The following is a 23,093-nucleotide window of genomic DNA, read 5'->3' as shown; positions in this document are numbered from 1 at the left end:
CCCAACAAAAACAACCATTTACTGGAAGAAGTAGCACATTACTTCGACCCAGCTCTGCAGCATCTATACAGCAGGGCTTTGGGGGGCTTTTAGCTAAAGCTGATTCAATCAGCTATTAGATAAAAGTGCCAAAAAAGCCCTTCTAAAATGCCTGATCTTTATAGATGTCAGGTGTGCTGCTTTTGGGCATGCATGGGACTCAGTATGGGAACACACCAAGTTTAAAATAGAGCACCATTTTGGTTTTTTTTTAATGTTTGCAAGCAGCCCCAGTTTCTAAGCCTGCTGACATATACATTTGAAGGCATGATGTGATCTAATTAGCGATCCCCAAAATTGCACCTCCTGCCATGCCACATGTGCATGGCAGAAGGCATGATTTTGGCATTAGGGATCAGATCCTAATGTGACACTTGCCAGTGCAGATCCCCCTGCACTGGCAAGGTTCCTGACAACCAGCTGGCTGTTGGCTGGCTCCTGAGACCCATAGGCAGTTTAAGCTCCTGTGCAGCCCCCAGAGCCAGTGATGATTAGCTGATTGTTAGCAGATTGGTACCCTTCTGGCTACACGTTCAATTTAAGGCACAATAGCAGCATTGCCAATTCTCATGATTTTTGGTGTTGTTCTTAAAGTCTACACTTCGGGAGACAGAGCTAAGGTTTTCACATTCCCAAAGCATTTAAGGACAATGCCAAAAATCATGAGAGTTGGCAACACTGCAATAGCAACCAGCCACAGAATTGTTGCAACAGAGTTTGTGTAAGAACTTTGTGGCTGGTTTCCTGTTTTACTGCACCATTAATCACTTGAACATCTGGCTGGGTTACACTTTAAGACAGTTGTCTCCAAACTTTTTTGATCGCGCACCCCTATCAGTAAAAAATTTTTGAGCGCATACCCCCAATATATGTATATTTATATAAATAGAAATAGAAATAGAAGTTCTAGTATTTTCTTCCCACACCCCAATGGATCGTCTTGCGCACCCCACTTTGGAGACCACTGCTTTAAGATACAACCAGCAAGTTAATTGTTTGTTAAGTGTAACGTCTGTCACAAGCCTAATGTCTACACTGCCCTACTTCTGCCTGACTTCAAACTAATGCAGCTAACTTCTTTGTATTATAGCTTAGCAAACACTTCTTTTAGCTAGGTAAAATGAGCAGAATTTACACCAAAACAGAGCATTAATGCAAGGTCCTCTCCCTTAAAAGAAGTCTTGAAGGGATCTTCTGTAGTGTGGTGAATGGCATCCTAGATGAGGAATCATCTTTGCTCTTTGAGTCCTCATTAAAGAAATCATAAGAATAAACTGGATCCAGTTTGCTTCGTCATTTAAAAAATATCACAATGAGAAGAATGAAATATGCATTTAGTTGTCATTTACTTCATTGCAGACAGGCATGATATGCTGGGGATAAATGCTTGTAATCTAGGCTATGTATTCTAAATATAGGCTCATATTGCTTGCAGTAAGGGAGCATATAAAAACCACGCCAATGTTAAAATGATCCACAGTATTCTGGCATTCTGATGCTTTGAAATGAACACAGTCAAGTATGAAAATCAAGATGACCTTTAACATTCATGTTTTGAATGTAGCAGTTTCTTACAGTGACAGGGAATTTTTACCTATTAAGGCTCTTCTACAAGCAAGAAATTGGTCTAGGCCCCTACTAGACCCTGGAGGTGAAATGCCAGATAAGCACGGTTATGCGAGGAAATTTGCCACCAGTCTTTTCTAGAGAATCAGTAGTTCTTCTCTTAGTAATACTTTGATTTAAATAACCTAAGGATTGCCTGTTTTCATTTTAGCTTACCTCATTTGTGCAATTATAAAATAATTGCGTAGTAACTCTCATTTTAAAGAGTAAAAGATCCAAGCAGTCCCCACAAATATTTTAATATAATCTGTTTGTAGGGTTTTGAGCAATTCCTACTTCTACCAGTTATAGCCACAGCTAATGTGATGTCTGCATATAACAAGCTTCTTAATGGCTTTCCTTGTATGGAAGACGTAGAATCATTTATTTGTACAAACAGCAAGATTTTAAACCATTAAAAGACATCACATCAAATCATGAGAAACAATAATCCACACCCCTTCTTTCCTCCCATGTGACTGTTCATGCAATGTGCTGTTGCCATGTTAGCAAATGACAAGTTACAAGATGCCTTTTGCAAACCTTGTTGTTATTCTGAAGCCTCTGCAGACAACAAATTGACATTTTGCTGCAGCTTTTATAGAAGCTGTAATCTGTTCAAACTTGTACTTTGTTTTCAGACACCCTAGTGGTGAAAATGTCACCTGTCGCACTAGCTGCTTTTTAATCACCATTAATTTGTTGAAGGATTTACACTGCAACTTATTGGCAATAGATTTCTAGCCGCTTATTGACTTGAGCTGACTCTTCATCTCATAGTTCATATACATAACAGAATTATTTTCAGTTAACTTATATAGAGGCTTACTCCGTTTCAGGTGCCTAAAGTATATTTCTACAGTACATGAGTCTCAAATACAAACGAAATATGCTGGGAAGATTAACATATACATTAATCATATATCCAACAACTATTAACTCATTGGCAAGTATACATATTATTTTGAATGTGTAAATAGTGTTTGCTTTTAGCATTAATATTTTATTGAATATAAGAAGATCTTTCCCATCCAAGTCAGAATTTTTCACAAATAAACCAAACCTTTGAAATAAAAAACCTATTCTACACAAAATACCATCATTTAAAAAATATGGATTATGCTCAGATCACAATTCTTACCTCTAGCAGGGCACATGAAAAATATTCCACTGTTACGGAATTAAGATATTAAAGACACTTTGAAATTATTGTTGCAGTACTTTATTGATGTCGTTTAAGGCAGTGTTTCCCAACCTTTTCCAGGCCAAGGCATACTTACATTAATAAATATTTTCCGCAGCATGCCTGTTAAGGCATTCGCCATCCTCATACCTTTTTAGCTCATTGCCATGGCAAAATTCTGTGGCATGCCTGTTCATTTTTCACAGCACACTTTTGTGTTGTGGCACACTGGTTGGGAAATACTGGTTTAAGGTCTAGGAGGTCTCAGTTGGTGGCTGTGTGTGATGGACGCTACCCCATCCACCAAAACCAAACTCCCCTCCCCTCTCAAAAAAATAACAACAACACAGCAAACAAAACTCTTAGCAAAGTGATAGATTCCAAAGCACATGCTTCTCCCTATGAGGAGAGGATGAACAAACAAAGAGCATATAGCAGATGTTAGTCAGGTTGAAATGCAGTATTGCCCAGGGCTTGCATACCTTGATGATGACTGTGATATTAAAAACTATATAGAAACACCACTTCCTGGCTCAGCAAATGACCCACTTTACACACAGACACAAGAGAATCTCAATTTCACAGGGGCTCCTACTCATATTTTTCTACACCACATTTGTGCATCTACTAACGTAGAGGGTTACAGAAGTTTGGCATCCAAGTCACATGGTGTTTTAATTATTTGCTCTTTAATTCTCCATAGAACCAGTCCTTTGGTTGTTTTCCAGTTGGGGATGTACATACTGACATCCATTCCAACAGACGTGCCAGCATGTGACATGGCTGTGCTAGTCATATCTTTGTGGCTAACTCTTAGACATACTTAAAATGGACACAACATAAATCACATTCCCTCCTGAAGGCTAATTATATATATACACATAGATTGAGATTAAAAAACCACACACACACAAATGCAACTTGAATGGAAACAATTAATTTACAACAGGTCTGAATTCAATCTAATGCTCTCTATGTTGAGTCTCCAGAAATTGACATCCGCTGTCTTCAGGTTTTGTTACTAAGATCTCTGTCTAGCCAAAATATTGTTAAGTCTTCTATTGTGCAAAGGAAGCGGGGCCAAATTCTCAAATGTCTTCTAAGCAGTTCCAACTCCACTGAAATCAACACATATACATTTGCTCAGACCATGCCTGAATTTGCCATAGGGATTTTGTAGAATTCAGTTCCAGTGGAAAGATTTATCAGAAATTCAGCTGGTTTTAAACTATGGAGATCAGACAGAACTATACCTTCCTCTTTCTCCTTGTGAAGGCCATTAGTGCGCTGACTTTATCTTGACTGAACTCTGTGAGAATGTTGCACTACGTAAGACCATAATAAGGAGATGAAGAGGGTAAAATGCAACCTCATAAACAACATTCCCAATTTTATGAAGTCTTTAAAAAACATTTTCTTACATTAATTTAAAATTGGCATCCCTGTTAGGTTTTCTGGTTCACTCATCACCTATGAAACTCTAATTAGACTATTAGTCTAATTTTCCCCAGTATCTAAACACTTTCTCAGTTTAGGAAAAAAAGGCTCTAGTTTTATGTTGTTAGCCATTCACTGGTTTTTAAAATTTCATTGAAAGTTAAAATGGAAAAAGGTATAGTTAAAAATCCAAACCTCCAACTTAGCCAGGCCTTGTTTTCAACAACATTTTTTGCTTTTTAGTGAGTCCAATTTTCATTTTAAAAAAGGTAGAGTCTGCTTGAAAAGGCATGTACAAATTTGCAAGGGCATTAAAATTATAAGCAATACTTTTGACAAATGTGTCATGATTTTGCATGCATTAGCTATAAAGAGTACCTCTTACTTAAAGGCTAATGAGACTTCAAGTCAGCATGACACCTGGTTTTAAGAATTACAGTAAAAACATTTTTTGTAATAAGAGTCTTGTTTTTTCCTTACAGCAGCCAACTTTTGCCATGATTAATCTGCTAATTTACTAGAAGAAAAGGATGAGATTCTATGACCTGTTCCCAAAATTGTTTTCCTCTAGAAACAGGTGAGATGATACATTTAAGGTTTTGTTGCTACTATTAAAAATGAACTGCAAATGCATTTACTCACTAATAATTAACTAAAAATTAGGATATTTTTGGTGATGTGACATCAAGAGGGTACTTTCAGCTTATTGATTCCAGGTCTCATTTTTGTGGTTGACAAAATCCCTGATCTCTAAATACACATAGATCTGCAAACTGGATTCTCAAATTACTCAAACAGATTCAGAACTTGAACTGACTTTATCTGACAAAGAAGAAAATTAAAAAACCAGTAAAATATTCTTTCTCTATTAGATAAAACTTTGAACTAATAATAGTTTGGGGGGAGGGGAGGGAACAGAATTCACATCTTGTATTCCACTTATACTTTAGCCTTTTCTCACTTCCCTAGGATTTTGGTGTTTTTTCCAGGAAAGAAATCATGGCTTTGGGGGATTTAGGGGATATAGTTCTTGATGGATTATAATGAATTGCATATATCCTGAAGAATGCCATAGTAAATACTCTTGCCACCTGCACAATTATTCCATTGACACACAGTCCAATGTCAATGATGATTCATATTCTGGACTTGATATCCAAAATTAGATCTGGAAAATTACATGCCTAATTTATTCACGTAATTGTCACAGTAGCATATGGAAGCTAGGTAACCTGGCATACAAATATAGAGTTATATGAGCAAGTATCTTTCTGTGCATTCAGTTACCTGATTTGCACTACAATTCCGGTAATTGCAAACTCACATTAATAGTACAATTAGGTGTTACTTTTGTATAAAAAAATTGCATAATCTACTTTCAGAAATTTAGGTGATAAATAAGAGAAGCCTTTGTGCCCATTTTCATCCAAGTATTACACTTCACTGAAATCTACTTGACAGCATTTATGTGCACTATCTATTTTCTCTTTTCTTAGCGATGACCTGTTCTTTAGGACAACATTATTCGGGTGATGAAAGTTAGGAGTGAATTAGCCCACTTATTTCCAAGACAATTTTAAAGGCAGGCAAATGCATATGAGGGACCACAACTGTGGGCAGAATTCCTGGAGTTCTTAATGACTTCAGTGAGATGTTCAGCATTTCTGAAACTCAGGGACTTATATTTAGCTATCCAATCAACAGGCTCAGCTGAGCCATTTAGACAAGTTTAAGACCCAGCTCTGTCCTCTTCCTGATTTAAAACTAGAAAGAAAGAGGATACTTGTCTGTAGGGCTATTGGACATTATCAGCTGGGCAACAGAGACTACATGCTGAGAAAAGGGAAGTGGTCCCTTTTTTCAGTAATAGTGAGACTTCTTTTTCTAAAGAAAAGAATGAGAAGAATACAAGAATGGCTTACAGCTTGCTCTGAAAAGAGAACTAGGCAAAAGACCTACCATGCCATAGAAACCTGTTCAGTTATCCCTGGAAAACTCAAAGTAACAAAGAGAAAGGGAGGCCTTGAGCTCTTTGACTCTTACCTGCAGAAGGTGTTCAGTATCCACAGGGGCCAGGGACAGAAGTTACACATAAACCGGTTTAAGTAATCAGAAACTGGTTTAAACTTGCAACAGAACAGAAACTCAGTACACATAAACCAGTTTCAAAACAGCTGAAACTGTTTTAAGATAAACCTGGTTGAATGTAGTATCAGACATAACTGATTTGGGTCAAATTTATGAAAATTCTGTCCTGGACCCCTTTCTGGTTCAAGTTAAATCACAATCCCCTAGCATCCCAGCATGCTTTGCAGCCCTGGGCTCCAATGTGTTGTCTGTTTCAGAGAGCAGGGCTGGCCCTGCCCCTCTGCTTTCTAGCTGGAGCAGTGAGGGCTGGCTGACAAGGGAGGAGGAGAGAAAGCCTGGCTGGGGATGCAGTCCAGTCTGCAGGGGGAGACGCTGCCTTCCCCACTCCCCAGCAAACCCCAGCTGGGATCTGGGGCCAGGGAGGGGAGTTAAACACCCCTTCTTCTGCTCAAACTTACTGCTGGCTGTGACTATGGACTACAAATCCCAGAGGCACCTGGAAGCAGGAGAAGAAAGTGATGAAAAACCCTGCAGAGTCTTGCTGATGTGATTCTGGACTGCAAAGCCCAAAGACATTAGGGGCAGCTGGAAGAGGAAGTGAATACACAGTCCATGCTGGCTGTGCCAGAGAGCTGTGCTTTTGGCCTGAGCCACTACAGGCATGTGGCTGCATTTTCCGAATGAAAGGTAAATGTCTGTTCAGTTCTGTTTCAATTTAATCTCTGCAGCTTAGACTACTCTGCAAAGACTGAATCAATTTAGCCTTGTTTTTTTTTTTGACTGTCTGTACTTGGACACAAAGACTGAAGGGGCAGATTTTTTTTACTTTGGATTTTGTTGATATCTTCCCCTTTTGCTACAAGGTGCCAAAAGGCAGAGCAAAGACCGAAAAGATCAGGCCCAAAGAAAATGAGAACAGGGAATACAAGCAAGGAACAACATCTTGGATTCAGAAAGAGAGAAAGATTTGTAAAGAGATCATAAATGAAGATCAGCTAAAATAAATATAGTATTCAAGTCAATGACTGTATTGATAAAATACTATATACATTAACATGGCTAACAGAACATTTCGAGAGAAGTTGTACACATTATGAATGAATAAAATTACAAATATCTTTGATTTCAATCCATACAATTCTTATATGACCTACTGAACTATGGTACTTTTTTTTGTCTTCCTGAAAGTATTCTGTATCCCATAGAGTGTTTCTAAGGGGTAGCATGGATGATACAAAGATGAGTCAACATTCTGTGTTTAGGTGCCTTACTCATTTTCTGAATGACAGTGTGGAACAGAGTCAGAAGTGTATTAAGTTTCCAACCATTCTCAAACAGCAACAGGTGGTCAAGAAAAGTGTCTTTCTACAATGTCACAGATAGCTCTGCCTTGAAAAATTACCGACTGCATTAGTGGCAGCCAGTGGCACCAACTGATACGTGGAATAAAAAAGAAGAGGAACATCTGCATGCATGTGGTGAATGAACCTCAAAGTATAATTAATGCCTTGAAGCATTTTCTGAATTCAAACAAAGTATTTATATATCTCTATTCAGATCCTGAGATCATGTTATACTAAACTCTCATTAGCTACCTGGAATGTATACTAAATCACCACTTTAAACAATTAATCTAACAACGCAGGATTATTAAATTGACAAAGTTCTTTGGGTGAATCTGATATCTTTTATTAGACCAACTTAAATAGTTGAAAAAAACGAAGGGTTTTTAAACCCGAAAGCTTGCTAAACATTTTTTTTCCCCAACTATTTAAGTTGGTCTAATCAGATTCACCCAAAGAACCTTATCTGCCTATTAGGGCTGTGCAAAGGTTTGGTCCCTGATTTGATTCAGCAGAGATTTGGCCTGATTTGGTGGTCAAAGCTCTGAATCCAAATTGAAATTAAAGGGTTAATCTCTCTGAATCGATTCAATGACCTCTGAATTGATTCAGACAGATTTAGCAATTTGGATGTAGATACAGCTTTAAATGTTTTTTCCACATACCTCTAGGTAGCAGGGGCTCTGAATGCTGCAGTGCTGGCGCAGATGCAGAGCCCCACAGAAGCATGGGTCTCCTCAGCATGCTTGGCAGCAGACCTGGAAGTGGACCAGAAGCACTTCCAGTCTACTTCTGGGTCCACCAGGGAGTGCGCAGGGTTCCCTTCCCCCTCTGCCCCCCCCCCAGCTCAGCGACTGGGTTTGGGGGGGGGGGGCACCCAGGGTCTGCCTGTGGCTGATCACCGAGGCAGGGGGGTATGGGGGGGGGCAGAGGGGCCAGCCTGCTCCCCAGCAGACCCAGATGTGGAAGTATTTCTGGTCCACTTCTGAGTTTGCTTTTGAGCACACTGGAAAACCCCCCCCATGCTCCTGTGGGATGCTGCATGTGCCCCAGTACCACAGTGATCATGAGTTGTGCTGCTACCTCCGGGTATGTAGGAAAAAACTTTTAAAGTTGTGTCTGATTTACTGATTCGCCAAATCAGCATCAAGTCTTCAGATTTGGATTCAGCCAAATTGAATCAGGGATAGTGATCTGAATCAACAGATTGAATCACTGTCCCCGATTCAGGCCGACTCTGAACCTGAATTGAATAAGGCCCGTTTCGCATAGCCCTACTGCCTATGTCCTTAGACCAACATGGCTACAACTTACACCCCTGAATTATTAAGTTGAAACCTTTCTACTAACTGATCTTAAGGGGTGTAGTTGACTGACTATTCTTTCCAAAGTAACTCAATGGACCCCTCTACAAATATATATCCAGCACAAAAAAGATGAGCCACAGTTTGAAATGTGTGGTTCATTGATTGACATGGCCCTTGAGTTTTTCAGAGTTTATTTAAACTGCTTCTCACATTCTATGGAGAAGCCTACATGCATCAAATCTTCAGCTAATTCCAAAGCTATTTAGAAGACAGCGGTACTGTCAATGTGCTCCTTAGTCATCTGTGTCACTAAAAAGGCTACCTCACTATAAATTTGATTATAGTCAGCATATACTGAACTTTGTTATCACTTCATTCATTTTTTAATGGTACCATTCATTGATACTCTCCCCTCAGGGGCTGCCAGTGGAATGCAGCCTGCAGCCTTAAACTCTGTTCAGGACTATGTAAGAATTTGTGCATTTTACAGACAATGTCATCACCTATCCTATCACTGTTAGCCACTTTGGACCCAGAACTGGCTGGCTGCGGGCCCCCCAGTGAAACAGCATTTAGATATTTTGAAACACACAGCATCCATTATGCAGGCACCTCATTGCCAGGTCTTTAGTGTACTCTATCCTAGTCTATATAGATGCGTATAGTGTGCTCAACTCCATAATATGTGATAGTGTATCCACAAGGTGCAGAGTAGCACTGTGCAGGCTCTCTGTATCCTAGCTCATGGGCTGGAGGCAATATAGCTCTACTCATACAATGATGTGCTCAGGGTTATTTATTCTGCTTCTGAAAGCTATACTACTTATGATGTGAGAGCTAACATGGGCAGAGCTAGCTTGAGCATCTCTATGGGACGCTGCTTTATGCCATGTAGATATAATTTGGTACTACCATGGTCAGGCATTGAATGCTGGCCTCATAAGAATTCTAGCCAGTGCTTCTGCTCTGCAGTGGCTTATTCTAGCAGACATGAGAGGCTCAGTATTGAAAAATACCTCTTCTACCATATCCAGAACTTTCACGCTCCATCCATTTCCCTTGTTTTGTTTCTTAAGCGCACTTATCCTCAGTCCTTTGTGTTCTCTCATTTTCATATATATTTTCAAATATAGTATGTGAAGAGAGCCTATAATCCTTTAATATGTAAAGGTAAATTAAAACCTTTAATATATAAAGGTGATTGATTTCACAAATTCCAGAGGATTGATTGTTTAAATTGATTGTTTTTGGGTCCACCTCTCAGCAGACTCAATAGCCACTGCAGAAAATATGCAGATCATGGAATATCAGCAACCACTGGTCACAGGATACCTAGAATAACATTAAGTATTGTGAATTCCCTTAAACAATTAAGAAAAAAAAAGAAAAATCCTTTCTAGAAACCAAATTCATATGAGGGGATCCAACTCTGATTCTTTCCTAGGAGCTTCATGTTTCTAAACCTCATCAAAATAATAACAAAATAGGCATTTTGTGTACCAAAAAGCCAGCTCTTATAGTTATTCTTAATTTGCTTGGACCTCCAATTCAGTGATATGATGAGGAACACTTCACAACATATGTTATATTTATACCTACTTTCCAAAGTAGAAAGAAATCATTGCTAAAATTGTTTTTCATCTATGTTGAAATCCCACAAACACACTTCAGTGTAACCATCCAGTTACAAGAAGATTGTTCTTAGCACAACTAACATGTTTCATTCTTACTGAATAGATAGGTCTTAACATTATTTGTATCTCCAGATATTACATTTTACAGTATAAAAACACACACTTTTAAAGCAAGCACATTCTTTTATGTGTTCAATTAGTTCGACAAACACAACATTGCCACTAAATTAAAAACACTGCTGCACTTGACAAGTATTTTTGAGATAGTTGCTGCAAAACTTGTACACCATGGAGGAAGTCCTGAGTCTACAAAATGACAACAGGAGTTTTGCTATTGATTTCAATGGAACTAAGACTGCACACTCCACACTAAATAGGTAGAAAACACCTCCATATTGGATATTCATGGAGTGTGCTGGAATACAGGAAAAAGATTGAGGAAGTGTACTTGCTGTTTGAAAAAATAATCTTTTACAGGAAGTCAGAGATCCTTCATAAGATTTAAATCTGCTTGTATTTCCTGTATAATAGAGTATAGATTACACTGAGCTTCCAGCTTAAGTATCTTTAGCTCCTAACGCAACTGCTTACATTAGGACTAAGTTGCCTGCATTTCTTTTAAGACAGGTTGCCTAAAGACAGCAAACATGCTGGGAATATGGAACAAAAAACATTTAGCTACCAGATTGTGTAATGCTAATATTGGGTAACAGCTTATTGAAATATTTTGTCTTGTCAGCTATGCAGTGGGAGTACAGATTATCTTTGCTCATAAATAGAGCAGGTTCTCCACAACTTGTGAATAATGAAGACAGTTTTCTGGCTGTGGGCTTAGCAGCTTCTGTATGTTATTGGCATGTCCTTTTTAAACTGCAAACAGAACAAAATGTTGATGACCAGCATTTTGCTTTATACAAAACTGTAATGAAGAAATTATTTTTTAAAGTAGTTAGGGTTACTTTTTCCAAAGCAAGGTGACATTTCATTGCATGTTAAAGTGTAAGACATATTATTTGTTCATTCAGGTCTGAATGATCAATTTTCTGTGTGAAGCCTTCACATGACAATTCAATCCATTTTAAGATCAAAAGAGTCTGAGAAGATTTAAACACACTTTCCCCAACCCATCCACATTCTGAGTTCCTTTTCCCCACTCTTCATCCTCTCCTCCACATAACACAACTGTACAGAGACTATGATTTATTTACCTTTATCCCAGGGAGTCCAGGAAGCCCAGGGAGACCTGGTTCACCCTATACAGGAAAATTGTATAACATTACAGAATAATATTCAGTTACAACTGATAGCCAGCAAACAGCCCATGTGTATATTGTAGCAGGGACAGTATGCTATCACAGACCACCTATCTGATTGCTGCTTAGTTCCAGGATCACTCAATCTCAGCCCAACATAATGTACATTAACCTAGAAATGTGAGTAAAATTTTCAAGCTAGGTGACTAAAATGACTCCTATATCTACATTTAACCATACTAACTTATATGGACTAGGAGCCTAACAGACATTCAGATTGAAGATTTTGGTATTTTTTTTATTAAAAGGAAAAAAATACATAACAACAGTTCAATACTGTCATTTACTGTATTTACAACAAATATTTAATCCTATACTGGCTACCCCAGAGAGCTCAGTTAAAATCATACACTTTCAGTGTTCGCTCACTCACAACTGAACCATCAGCACTATGAATATTTGGGTGCAAATGTTGCAGACACTCACATACACTCCTCACACATCTACATGCAATCATTGACTACTGCTTTTTTCAATAAATATGCTGTTTATTCATAACTGCATTTAAAAAGGGCTATACTTTCAAGAGGGATTTGTTTAACAGGAACTGAAGAGTGATCACATTCATTTTGGAATAACAGATAAGCACTACAGTCACACACATATAATCATTTTAACATATTCATTAAAATGAAGATGAAAGCATTACCTCCTGGGAGAAGAAAAATGATTGATAAACATCAATATTAAAAGGTATTTAGGACTGAATTTCAAGGAAATGATTTTTAAGGGCATGAGATTTCAGTTTAATACATAATAAAACTTAAACCAAAGCCCTGGACCTGAACATTTTCAAATTTTAGGGAAGTTCTGGCCCAAACTTGGTAGCCAGCCTCTATCCCTACATTTACTTGAACTCAATTCTGGGTTTATATAATTTTGAATTATGGAGAAATCAAAATGTCAGTTTTGTGGTTTTACTACACTAATAAAAATGTTCCTCAGCTTACATAATCAATTACAATACTTTTATTCAATAAGACTAAAATATACTTGAAAAACTTAGTGCACAAGTAGAGTCTAGCACATACTGAAAAATAACAGTTGATCTGAAAATGATTTATCAACCAAAGGAAATCTTAACATGTTAGAAAGTTCTGATAAATATTTCTCCATCAATTTCATTCATTCCATAATTTTAACAAATCATCTTGACTAAAATTACTGAAATGGATAATGTTAAGCATGAAATAAAATGAAGAAAGAAAGGAAGGATACCTGTTTCAACTGACTCTTTTAGTTGTTGTTATGCAACCTACCATTTACTAACCCAAAAATAGTGCTACTACTCCTATTCAAAGAAGAAATAGGAGTCCTAAATGATGGCACAGTAACAGGTGTTACCGTGCCATGCCAGCAGCACAAAGTTATTTGTCTTATAGTGAGAGCACATCACTATGGTGACAAAGCTGCGGTGTCGCGGTTTTTGCCCGCCGACCTTATGTCACCGTAGCATCTTGTGTAGACGCGCCCAGTCTGAATTACATTTACTTTTGGTAGAGAATTAGTTCACAAGTTCTAGTCCTTCATCTTATTTTCTTATATGCGGACTCAGATATGCCAGCAAAACAAAGATATCAATCTTACAGTTATCCTGTTACCAGCGCTGAAATGAACATTACTATTTCTCCGTCAATTTTCAGATAACTAAAATTTACTGTGAACATAAAATTTTAATAATGAAAATTATTAAATTGTTTATGTTTTATTTGCCTTGCAGTTGACCCCAGCCAGGGCCCGGTACCAAAAATAAAGATGGTACTTCAAAATGCTACAAATTCTAAGTATTCTCACTAAAAAGATTAACACGTGCTCACAAGTTAAGACCTTTTTAAACACAGAAGAATCAAAAACATATTTTAAAAGCTAGTGTTTCACCATGAATCATGTTGTAGTTGAATGCATGGTATTTATATTTCTTGACCTTTTCCAAAATACAAGACATTGATATGATTTATGAGATGAATGTCTTCAGACAACTAAAAACTTGAATGCAAAATCCAGTCCATTGCACTGAAGTGGTCAAGACTGTTATGGAACATGTATGAGACATAACTCAATAATATATAAGGCAGATTCATTCTATTTCATACCATCATGCAGACATAGTTTATTTGTATAAACAGAAATATTCACACCATATAAATAAATGAATAAATAAATGAAATACATGATCCGGGCTAAATACTTCTGTTTTGTCCTTTTTTATTATTTTGTGGTGTCTGAAGGGAGTTTTTTTCTGAGTGAAGACTAAGGATCTGATCCAGTCCTAAAACAAGCCTGGGAAGTCAATGAGTCTCTGCATGTATCTGTTCTAGTGAATCCCAGTGGTGGACTGAAATATTATTTAATCAAAGGAAACGCCCAGCGGGCACTATAAAAGCATATATGCTTTATGAGTTAGTACTCATGAAAGGAATAAAAAAAATCTGGGAGACAGGCATTCATCAGAGTTTATATGTCTCTATTGCTAGCTTTTTTTTTAAACGTCTTCACTATATTTACATTCATAAGTCAATCTTGTTCAAAATGTGATATGCATGGATGCATGCTGGCGATATAAATTCTTGAGACAAAAAATTATCCCTTGTGATTTCTCCCCAAGATTGAGGGGTCTATTTGTATTATTTCCTGTATTCTCAAGACACTAGAATACATTTTTTGCCCCTTATCTATTTTTAGGATGTAAATTCCCTCTTTTTTTTCATAGAACTTCATATGCTTCTACACAGATAAAGCCATCATCTTACCTAACTTTAAATTAATGAGGGATTTGTGGGCTACTGGTTATTGTCCAAGCTAGAAAAGCTCTATGTTCAACATGAAGACATTTCTATTTTGTCATTGTCTGTGTCTTGATTTATCACGATAAAATTATTTTTTTAACAACAATTCCAGTAAAAAATGTTCTGGCAGCAACAGGCAGAATCCTGTTGATTCTGGAGCAAGTCAGAAAACTGTAAGAGGATAAGCACAGGGCATGGAGCCCTTTTTTCTATTTAGCAGAATCATAGCTTTGAACACTTCTGTCATTGTCTATGGTCACTGTATGGCACTTATACAGCACAACACCCCAGTTCATCTCTACTCATGCTTCCCATATAGCTTAGTATGCTCACACCATGAATGATTTATCTTCCAGAAGGAAAGATGACAAATGATAATAGTTGGGAAGAAAGGTGGAATAGGGGAACAGTGACAAGAAAACAGTGCCTGGCATGTGGTGGCAAGTGGGATGACCTAGTATGAAGGGAATGGGGAAGGAGAAAATGGGGGAATACAGAGCCTGACATGGGGTAGATTAGGAGACATTGGTACAAGACAGGATTAATAGAGGCATATTGAATCTCTGGTGGTAAAGATATTGTGGAATGCTGGTAAGGGGAAAGGTGGAATTGGGACACACAAGGTCCCTGCCTAGGAGGTGGAGGCTGCAGGAAGAGTGAACTGGGGAAGGGGACATAGGGACAGACACACCTGGACATGTAATGGAGGGGGTACAAATGGCCTCTGCCACAGAAGTAAATGAAAGGCACACAGAGCTCCATGCATGAGGGAGGAACTGGAGGATTTACGGGGAGTTCTTGATATAGAGGAGCACGGAGAGGTAGCAAACAGGCTGCTTGTGGGGAGAAAGGCAGAGTCCCCTGTTGTGTACCATAAGCTTAGCCTATAATGTTTAGGAATGCACACTCCTGCTTTATCCCTATTATATCTATTACATCAAGCGTGGTTGTACTAGGCATTGACATCCACTAGCCTACTGATAAATCACTGCTGGTTGTTCCCTTCCTGGCACAGAGCAAATGACAATATGAATCTAAACATGTTTTAAAGCACTTTATCTGGTTTATTATCCAATATTACACAGTACATGATATGAAATTTTAATGATTCCATAGATTAGATAACTTAAAACTACTTTCATTAGCTTTTCTAACTGAAACTAAGTTTTACTGACAAAGTATATTTGCATACTGTAATAGTCTTATATCTGTTCAGTCTGTTACAAATCATTAAGATCATAATTTGTGATGGTGAAAACTCAGATGCAATTTTTGGCTTTGTTTCCTGATTCTTAAAATTTTTTTTGGAATTCTGCTTGGCTAGAAAAAGGGACTGAATTTTAGAAAACAGCTGTCCCAATATTCCTAGATGTAGTCATATGATTTTAGTCCTTTGCTGACCCAAGTACTGGAACATGATCTACATGAACCTTTCAGAGTTAGTTTCTGCTCTCCTCTGGCACAAGCTGTGGTTTCTTAGCCCAGCTATGGGTGGAACCCTGCAGGAAAACCAAGCTGTGATCCTGTGTCACAGAACTGCAACTATTGAAATCCAATGTCACTTTAGCAATCCCAGGGTATCCTCAGATGTTGAGATGACAGGTTGTCATAGGCTCTCCCACCTACGGCTGTGTCCTACCTATTTTTGGTGGGGGGAAAATAGGTCTAAGGCACAGGAGAGTAGTTAATGCTATTGATGACACTGTGAATTTCCTACTGGAAATCTGGTAGGCTCAGGACACTTCACAGCATATAAAGTAGCTGCACCCCTGGCTACTCACTACCCATCTTCGAAAGTCCTGGCTGCACACTGTCCAGTAGAAGGGCTTTTCAGGAGGGAAGAATACAGCAGAGCTTTCTAAATCCTGTGTCTGACTCCGCCAGTCTAAATCCTCCCTACAAGTATGAATGAAAGGGTGTCTCCAGCCCTCAGGTCACTATTTATTTCTTCTTAATGAGTTATAATAAAATACTATAACCTGCAGGTCAGTACTTAGTCAAACATGCAAGGTTAACTTGTTGGTATACAGAAAGTAGAGCCGTTCATTGTTAGCTTCACACTATTGAAAAGAGAGAGACTGCATACTTCCAGTGTGGTAAAAACCATAAGAAAGGGGAGGATTACCCTAATTCTCACATTTCACTATAGGCAGTGTCATTCTACTGACAGTTTTGAAAACACAAAATGGTCATGAACAAAATGTAGACAGGCTTTTAGCAAGCTGTTAAAATGCACTATCTTGCATCCACTGCTGTTACAACATAAGCAATTATGTGGAGAAAAGCACCCTTGCTAATGCTCTATATAAATGTGATTTCATCATAAGTGTAATAGCAAGAACTGACACTGGACAATTTCAGAGGGTTACCTTTTGTCCTGGACGACCAGATTCTCCAGGTTCTCCCTAAAAAAAAAAAATTAAAAGATGCATAAAATACCAGATCAGAGCAAATGGTGGGGGGAAACATGACTGGGGAAGATCACAAAAGAACATTACATTAACAACATTAATTGTGGTCTAAAATGTCAGGAAGTTTGCTCAAAGCTGACCACTATTATAAACAGTAAGTTACCTTAATTCCTGCAGCAGATGATCCAGGGTCACCCTAATATGAAATCCACAAAGAACATTGATCACGCTTATCATGTACATAGATTTGCATGAAGCAGATACAAGAAACAATATGGACACAATTATCCTGACACAGTCTCAAGGTGCCTCTCAGTTACAATAGCAGTTAATATGCTCTTAGACACTGCATACCAATGTGACCATTGACAAAAAATATTCTTTACAGGAACAACCCAGCTTTCAAAGAAATGCAGATGAGGGATTTTCTTTCCATTTATCCTGACAACATAATAAACCAATTTATTTTATTGAAGTTTCTCAAGCAATAATAGAGTTGCTGCAATAAATATGGATTTTAAATAGGTGTACAGCAGAAACCTGGAAGGATGCCCAGTGTTCTGACATCTCCAGATTGCTGATGCACAGTATAACTCATTAGCTGTCTTTTTCAAAGGGCATAACTGATCCCTTTGGTCTACGTCTACGGATGGCAAGTGTCAGGCCTGAAATGACAAAGCCTTTGTGTTAATGACATTCAGTCTCAAAGAGCCCAGTGACCCCTCCATTTATCTTAATAAAGACACATCACAGTAACTAGCTCTTTTCCTCAGTTTCTCTTCACCATTTTATCCTGGTGTTTTTATGCAGCTCAGTGTTGTAAGTAAGAGGACAATGTCAGAGCATTTGTAATTTATTTTCCTGGTAAAACTCTGTTCTGATGAAGTACCTAGCTTTCAAAAAGCTTTTCCTTTTTTTTTCCCTGCAGTTTTCAGTTGGGCCAACTGGGTCTGATTGAGGTAACTTGCTGGAGGGTACACAATCAGCTGGTGGCTTCACCAGAGATGCTTGCTGCCAGCCCTTCATTCTTTGCTCTGTGTGTAACCTTCACAGACTTTGGAAAATTCTTGTGTCATATTTTACTGTGGTTTGCCTTAAATGAGATGCCAAAGGAGAATGGAAGAACTAAGCTAATTAAATATCACCCCCCCCACTAGATAAACTGTATTATTCAACTTAGTTAAATAAATTAAGCAGAAGTTGCAGAAGTTGTCTCTAGCAGCTGTATGTACAGAGTTTATTATTAATTACAATTGGTCATTAAAATTAATAAATCACATCACAGTAAGTCAACTTCAAGTTGCACAGAAGTATGCTACTGACTTACACGTAGAAGTAAAATAGCTAATACATACAACATATTTTGGATGTATTAGCACAACACATCTGTTAGGTATTATTATTATTATTAGCATGGTATAAAAAACTACCTGTTGATGATTGGATGGTAAGCTGAATGAATGGCTGTGATGATTTCATGTTTTAAAAGCCCATTCTTTGATATTATTTTGAGTATTATACAGTAATAAATTAAATGGTGTAAGGCCCTGTGCTCACAGCCTTTTGAGGATTAGGACTAGATTTCCTTTTCATAGCTATTTGCAGTTCTTTCCAGAGGGTAAAGAAACAACAAAAGGCAATTTTCTGAAAGGTTGGTTCATGTCTAGAAACCTGAGCTGCCTCATTTTGATAGACAAGTATGAGTGATAATGCTGCTGTCCTTCATAAGCACGTACAACTGTGAAATCTCAAGGGCTTTTGACAGCTATAAAGTAGCAAAGCAACTGGTGAGAGACATTTGTAAGTTAAGCATTTTAAGGGATAATACCAGAGAGAGTGGAAATAAAACACAAAGTGTTTATAATATACCTTCATGCAAGAATGAAAATTAATATGGGATTAGAGTAAAAACTATAGCTAGAGCATGTTCTCAGTTCTTCACTAGGTCAAGCTGGTTTCAGAATGAAAGAACTTTAGCAGGGAAAACACACATGGGATAGCATGTCAAGGAGACGCGGTTGTTTGAAAGGCCCACAGTTAGAACAGGAAAGCATAAGCAAGTGCTAGTGGGTTCTGCTCTCACATCTGAGATCTACAATGGTTCACTTATGCTAGCATTTCCAAACTTAGAAACCTACATGTAGGCTGTGAAATCCATATTTATGTAATGAAATCAATTCAGGTTGCAGATGCTTCCTGTACCTTGCCTTGAGAACCCAATGCTCAATTAGTCTGGCAGCTTTCTGCAGCTCATCAATTCAGGTAACCGCCCTTCAAACAGTGATGTTCTAAGATGCATCCCATATTGCAGAATCCAGATAGCTATTGTTCTGGGACAGGAGGTACATGGTATGTTTTAGGGAAAAAACATCATGAAAGCTATAGGCAAGCACCCAGTGTTAATGGTACAGAACAGAGGCTCATGGAGAGATCTGGTGGACCCCAGTGCCATGTACATCTATGGAAACAGGTAAAAAAGGCATGGCTTGCTCCATACCCCGCCACAAAAGATACTGGCTAATGAAGAGTATGACAGGCTTCTTCTCACTGAGCTACCTCAAGACCCTATAACGATGTTGAAAGAAAAAGCCATAAAACTTCTGTCTCCTTAAAGTGATCCTGCTGCTGACAGGTATAAGCACATGTGTAGATGGCACCTAACTGCAGAGTAAAGCATCACCATCTACATGTGCAACACTATTAGACTGTAGTAAACTAATTAATGCCACTGTACGAAAGTACTGTTGGGGACAAGTACTATCTTAGGGTGGGGTAATTAACTGTGATTAAATGCATGTGTAGATGCTGAACCTGGGAGTAGTTTATTCTAGCTCAAATTGCTCTGGAGTTTATGCTTTGAATTAATTGCACATGCAGATGCACCCATATTGACTCTGATAAGTCAAAAAAAAAAAAAAAAAGGCAGAAAAGCCAGAGCTCCTAATCTTATTTATACTGAAGAAGAAGCAGCATCACTAACAAAATTATCAACCATTGGGGTAAATTCATCCCTGAATTAATTATAATGATTATACTGCAAGCTGCCCTCCCTCTCCCTTTCAACATGATCAAGATTAGCATAGGTCATATTCTGCTCTAAATTCTGCTTGTAGAGATGTGGAGTAATTACAGTGACTTCTATACTTACTCTTAAACCTCCCTACCAAATGAGTTCAATGTCCTTCTATACCTTTCTTACAATATCTAAATGGACGTAAAGCCTTACACCCTTTATTCTACCTGGCAGTTTTTTTGTTAGGGAGATGGAAAGGGAATCAATTCAAGTCCACTATGCTACATTGTCTCCTTTGTTCCAACCCAGACATTTGTCATATAACAACTAGTCTGATGCTAGAAAAGTAATGAGCCTGGCACAGCCAATATCTAAACCCATGCAATCCCAGTACTCCTTACAAGTGCCTGGAAATTGGACTGGGTGAGAGCCATAAGTGTTTCAGAACTCCAGTGAATTAAGTTAAAGTTCTTCAGATAAATGGTGAGTCATCTGCTCACCTACATTTTCCAAAACTCCATCCTAATTAGACTGGCAAACCATTTGAAGTCCATGCAAAAACACTTAAATGTCCTGCTTTGGAAGGATTTTGAACAGAATGGAAATAGATCTTTTTAGCAAGCTTACGATCCAGGGTATATCTATACTCTAGACTTCAACATAATGTCAAGATACCTTGCCCTACCGTTCAATGAGCTAGCTTAGGACCAGAAGCACTCTAGCTGTGGCAACCTGAAATGCCAAGTGGTCCAATTTACCCTGCTTCTCAGCAGTGGAGATATACCCCACCAGTGTGTTTATTTGGATGCATGCCAGCTATATCAATAGCTGACAAACTTGAAGAAGTTTGTCAGCTTTGCGCCCTAGAGAAATTCTTAACTTTATTTGCTTCCTACTGTTTCATTCACGTATACATGATCCATTTATATGATCTACTATTTCCAATGATTTGCCTAGAGATGATGGTCTCAGAGCATAGAAAAATGGCCTGAGGCAAGCAATGGAATAAAGATCAAAGGCTGTCATTTTGTTAAATAAGAAAGCTACAGTTAAATGGATTTTTAAATAGGGTGTTAAACCCTACTTCTAACTTTAGGGTGTGCCCTCTACTAGCAGTTGTGTTTCTGACTTCACATCTCCATAGCATTTTGAGCTGATAAGGTTGGAAAGACTTAAACAGTTTTACTAACTAAAGCAATGTTATCAAACAAAAACCTAAGGGAAACTCATTATTAATCAATCCATTATACAATTAACTACATGGGCAGAATAAAATGTTTTTGTGTTGTCCTATAATTGTGATATATTAAGCAGGAAACCTGTTAGAAGCATATTGCTGTCAAACAGCTGAAACAAAACAAATATATATTATACACAAAAATATAGGTTTAGAGTTTCATAGATCATGAGGTCAGAATGGACCATTATGACCAACTCACTTTATTTCCTGTCTAACACAGATCTGGAACTCCTCTGAATTCATTTTTGTTTGAAGCAGAGTATATTTTTGGGGGGAAAATGACTCAGTTTAACTTCCCCTTTTCTGATCACATCACAGGGGGTACACCAAAAAAATAAAAAAAAGTAAAAAAAACATACATTCTTTGGAAACCTCTGCAATATGCACCCATGCTGAATGAGCTGACTTAAAGGCACAGAGCCAGATCATCAGCTGGCATGACCTAGCAAAATGATTCCAAACATTTGGGGGTTTTGATTACCATAACTCTCTTGGCTTCTTCATTGGAAACTAATGTCAAAGGAGGCCAACTTTTTCTTGTAGAACTTTATTTTCCTATGTAATCATGGAAAGGGCTTCCTGCTCTGAGGAACACAATGCTTTGTCCCCCTGAACTGTCATTTCCTGCATCTCGAAAGGTCTTAAAAGATCTCCTGGAGACACTGCATCTCTGAACAGAGGTCCTGTTCCTTGCCACATTTCTTTTGCCCCAACTCTTTAGCAGCGTGGTTAAATGGATCTTTGTCGCTTTTACAGAGGCATATTGTGTGTGGGAGAAAGGAAGGGGATGAAAGTACTGTCACAGGCATAGTCTTCCCATGTCAATCTTGAAAACAAGTCCCCCAGTGCACATCCTGGTTAGAACTGTAACCTTAGTACTAGAAACCTGAATCATTCACCAGCCAGATGGAACAACAGTAGTTTGATAGCTTGTGACCCAACTTTTTGCATGACACATTCTTCTGCAGAATAGACCTTCATAAAGTTTGCTGATGGATTCCATGCTATAACAACTCTAGTATATATTCAGAGACCATTTTTTTCCTCATATTTGTGAGGATAGGTTAAAGTAAAATCACCCAAATTCATAAAATCTCTCTTTGTGTATTTTCCTTTTGGTCACATCCCTCTTTCATTTCTTAAGGACATCCTTTCATCCCTAGTCATTAATAAATTTACCTTTTCACCCATGGCACCTTTGGGTCCATTTTCTCCAGCATCACCCTACAAGTAAAAAAAATAATGTTTACGCAAGAATACAGCATCCAGACGTAGCAATTCTCAAACAGCATTGCCAAGCTAACAGTTGTAATTAATTAGCTGGTATGTATATAGCATGACTAAAAACATATTTAGGTATTTGAAGTTACAAACTAATTGAGTACTCATGCAACTAAAATCCACAGAAGGAGAAAACATGGTACGATGTATTTCATTTAGGTTGCCTGAAGTACAACTTTTACTATTGTTATGTGTGTTCAGTGATAGGAAAGACTCTGCAAAGTTATAAAGTCCTTCATAGCTCCTTGAGAAAACACAAGCTGTCACATCACTTCATCTTTTTGTCAGTTTAGTCTACAGACTTCTCCAGTTCATTTTGGCCCAGCAATGAAGAACTGTTTTTATGATGATTCAGCACAGAAACAGCCAATACATGTGTTTCACCAGAGAGACATTGACCGAGACCCATCTGA

At 38.1% G+C, this 23,093-nt stretch overlaps 1 protein-coding gene across 1 annotated transcript in view; it reads right to left on the bottom strand.

Annotated features, from left to right (window-relative positions):
- Positions 1 to 23,093, bottom strand: part of COL25A1 (collagen type XXV alpha 1 chain) — a 526,117-nt gene that overhangs the window by 64,916 nt on the left and 438,108 nt on the right. The window contains exons 17-20 of the mRNA XM_019533963.1: positions 22,579 to 22,623; positions 17,310 to 17,342; positions 17,105 to 17,140; positions 11,845 to 11,889 (exon numbers count right to left, since the gene is read on the bottom strand). Coding sequence (XP_019389508.1) covers positions 11,845 to 11,889; positions 17,105 to 17,140; positions 17,310 to 17,342; positions 22,579 to 22,623 — 159 coding nt within the window. The remainder of the gene's footprint in view (positions 1 to 11,844; positions 11,890 to 17,104; positions 17,141 to 17,309; positions 17,343 to 22,578; positions 22,624 to 23,093) is intronic.

The sequence above is a fragment of the Crocodylus porosus genome, unplaced genomic scaffold, assembly GCF_001723895.1.
Source record: "Crocodylus porosus isolate Cpor-Errol unplaced genomic scaffold, CroPor_comp1, whole genome shotgun sequence".
NCBI lineage: Eukaryota > Metazoa > Chordata > Crocodylia > Crocodylidae > Crocodylus > Crocodylus porosus.
This window is presented reverse-complemented; position numbering and strand designations above follow the sequence as displayed.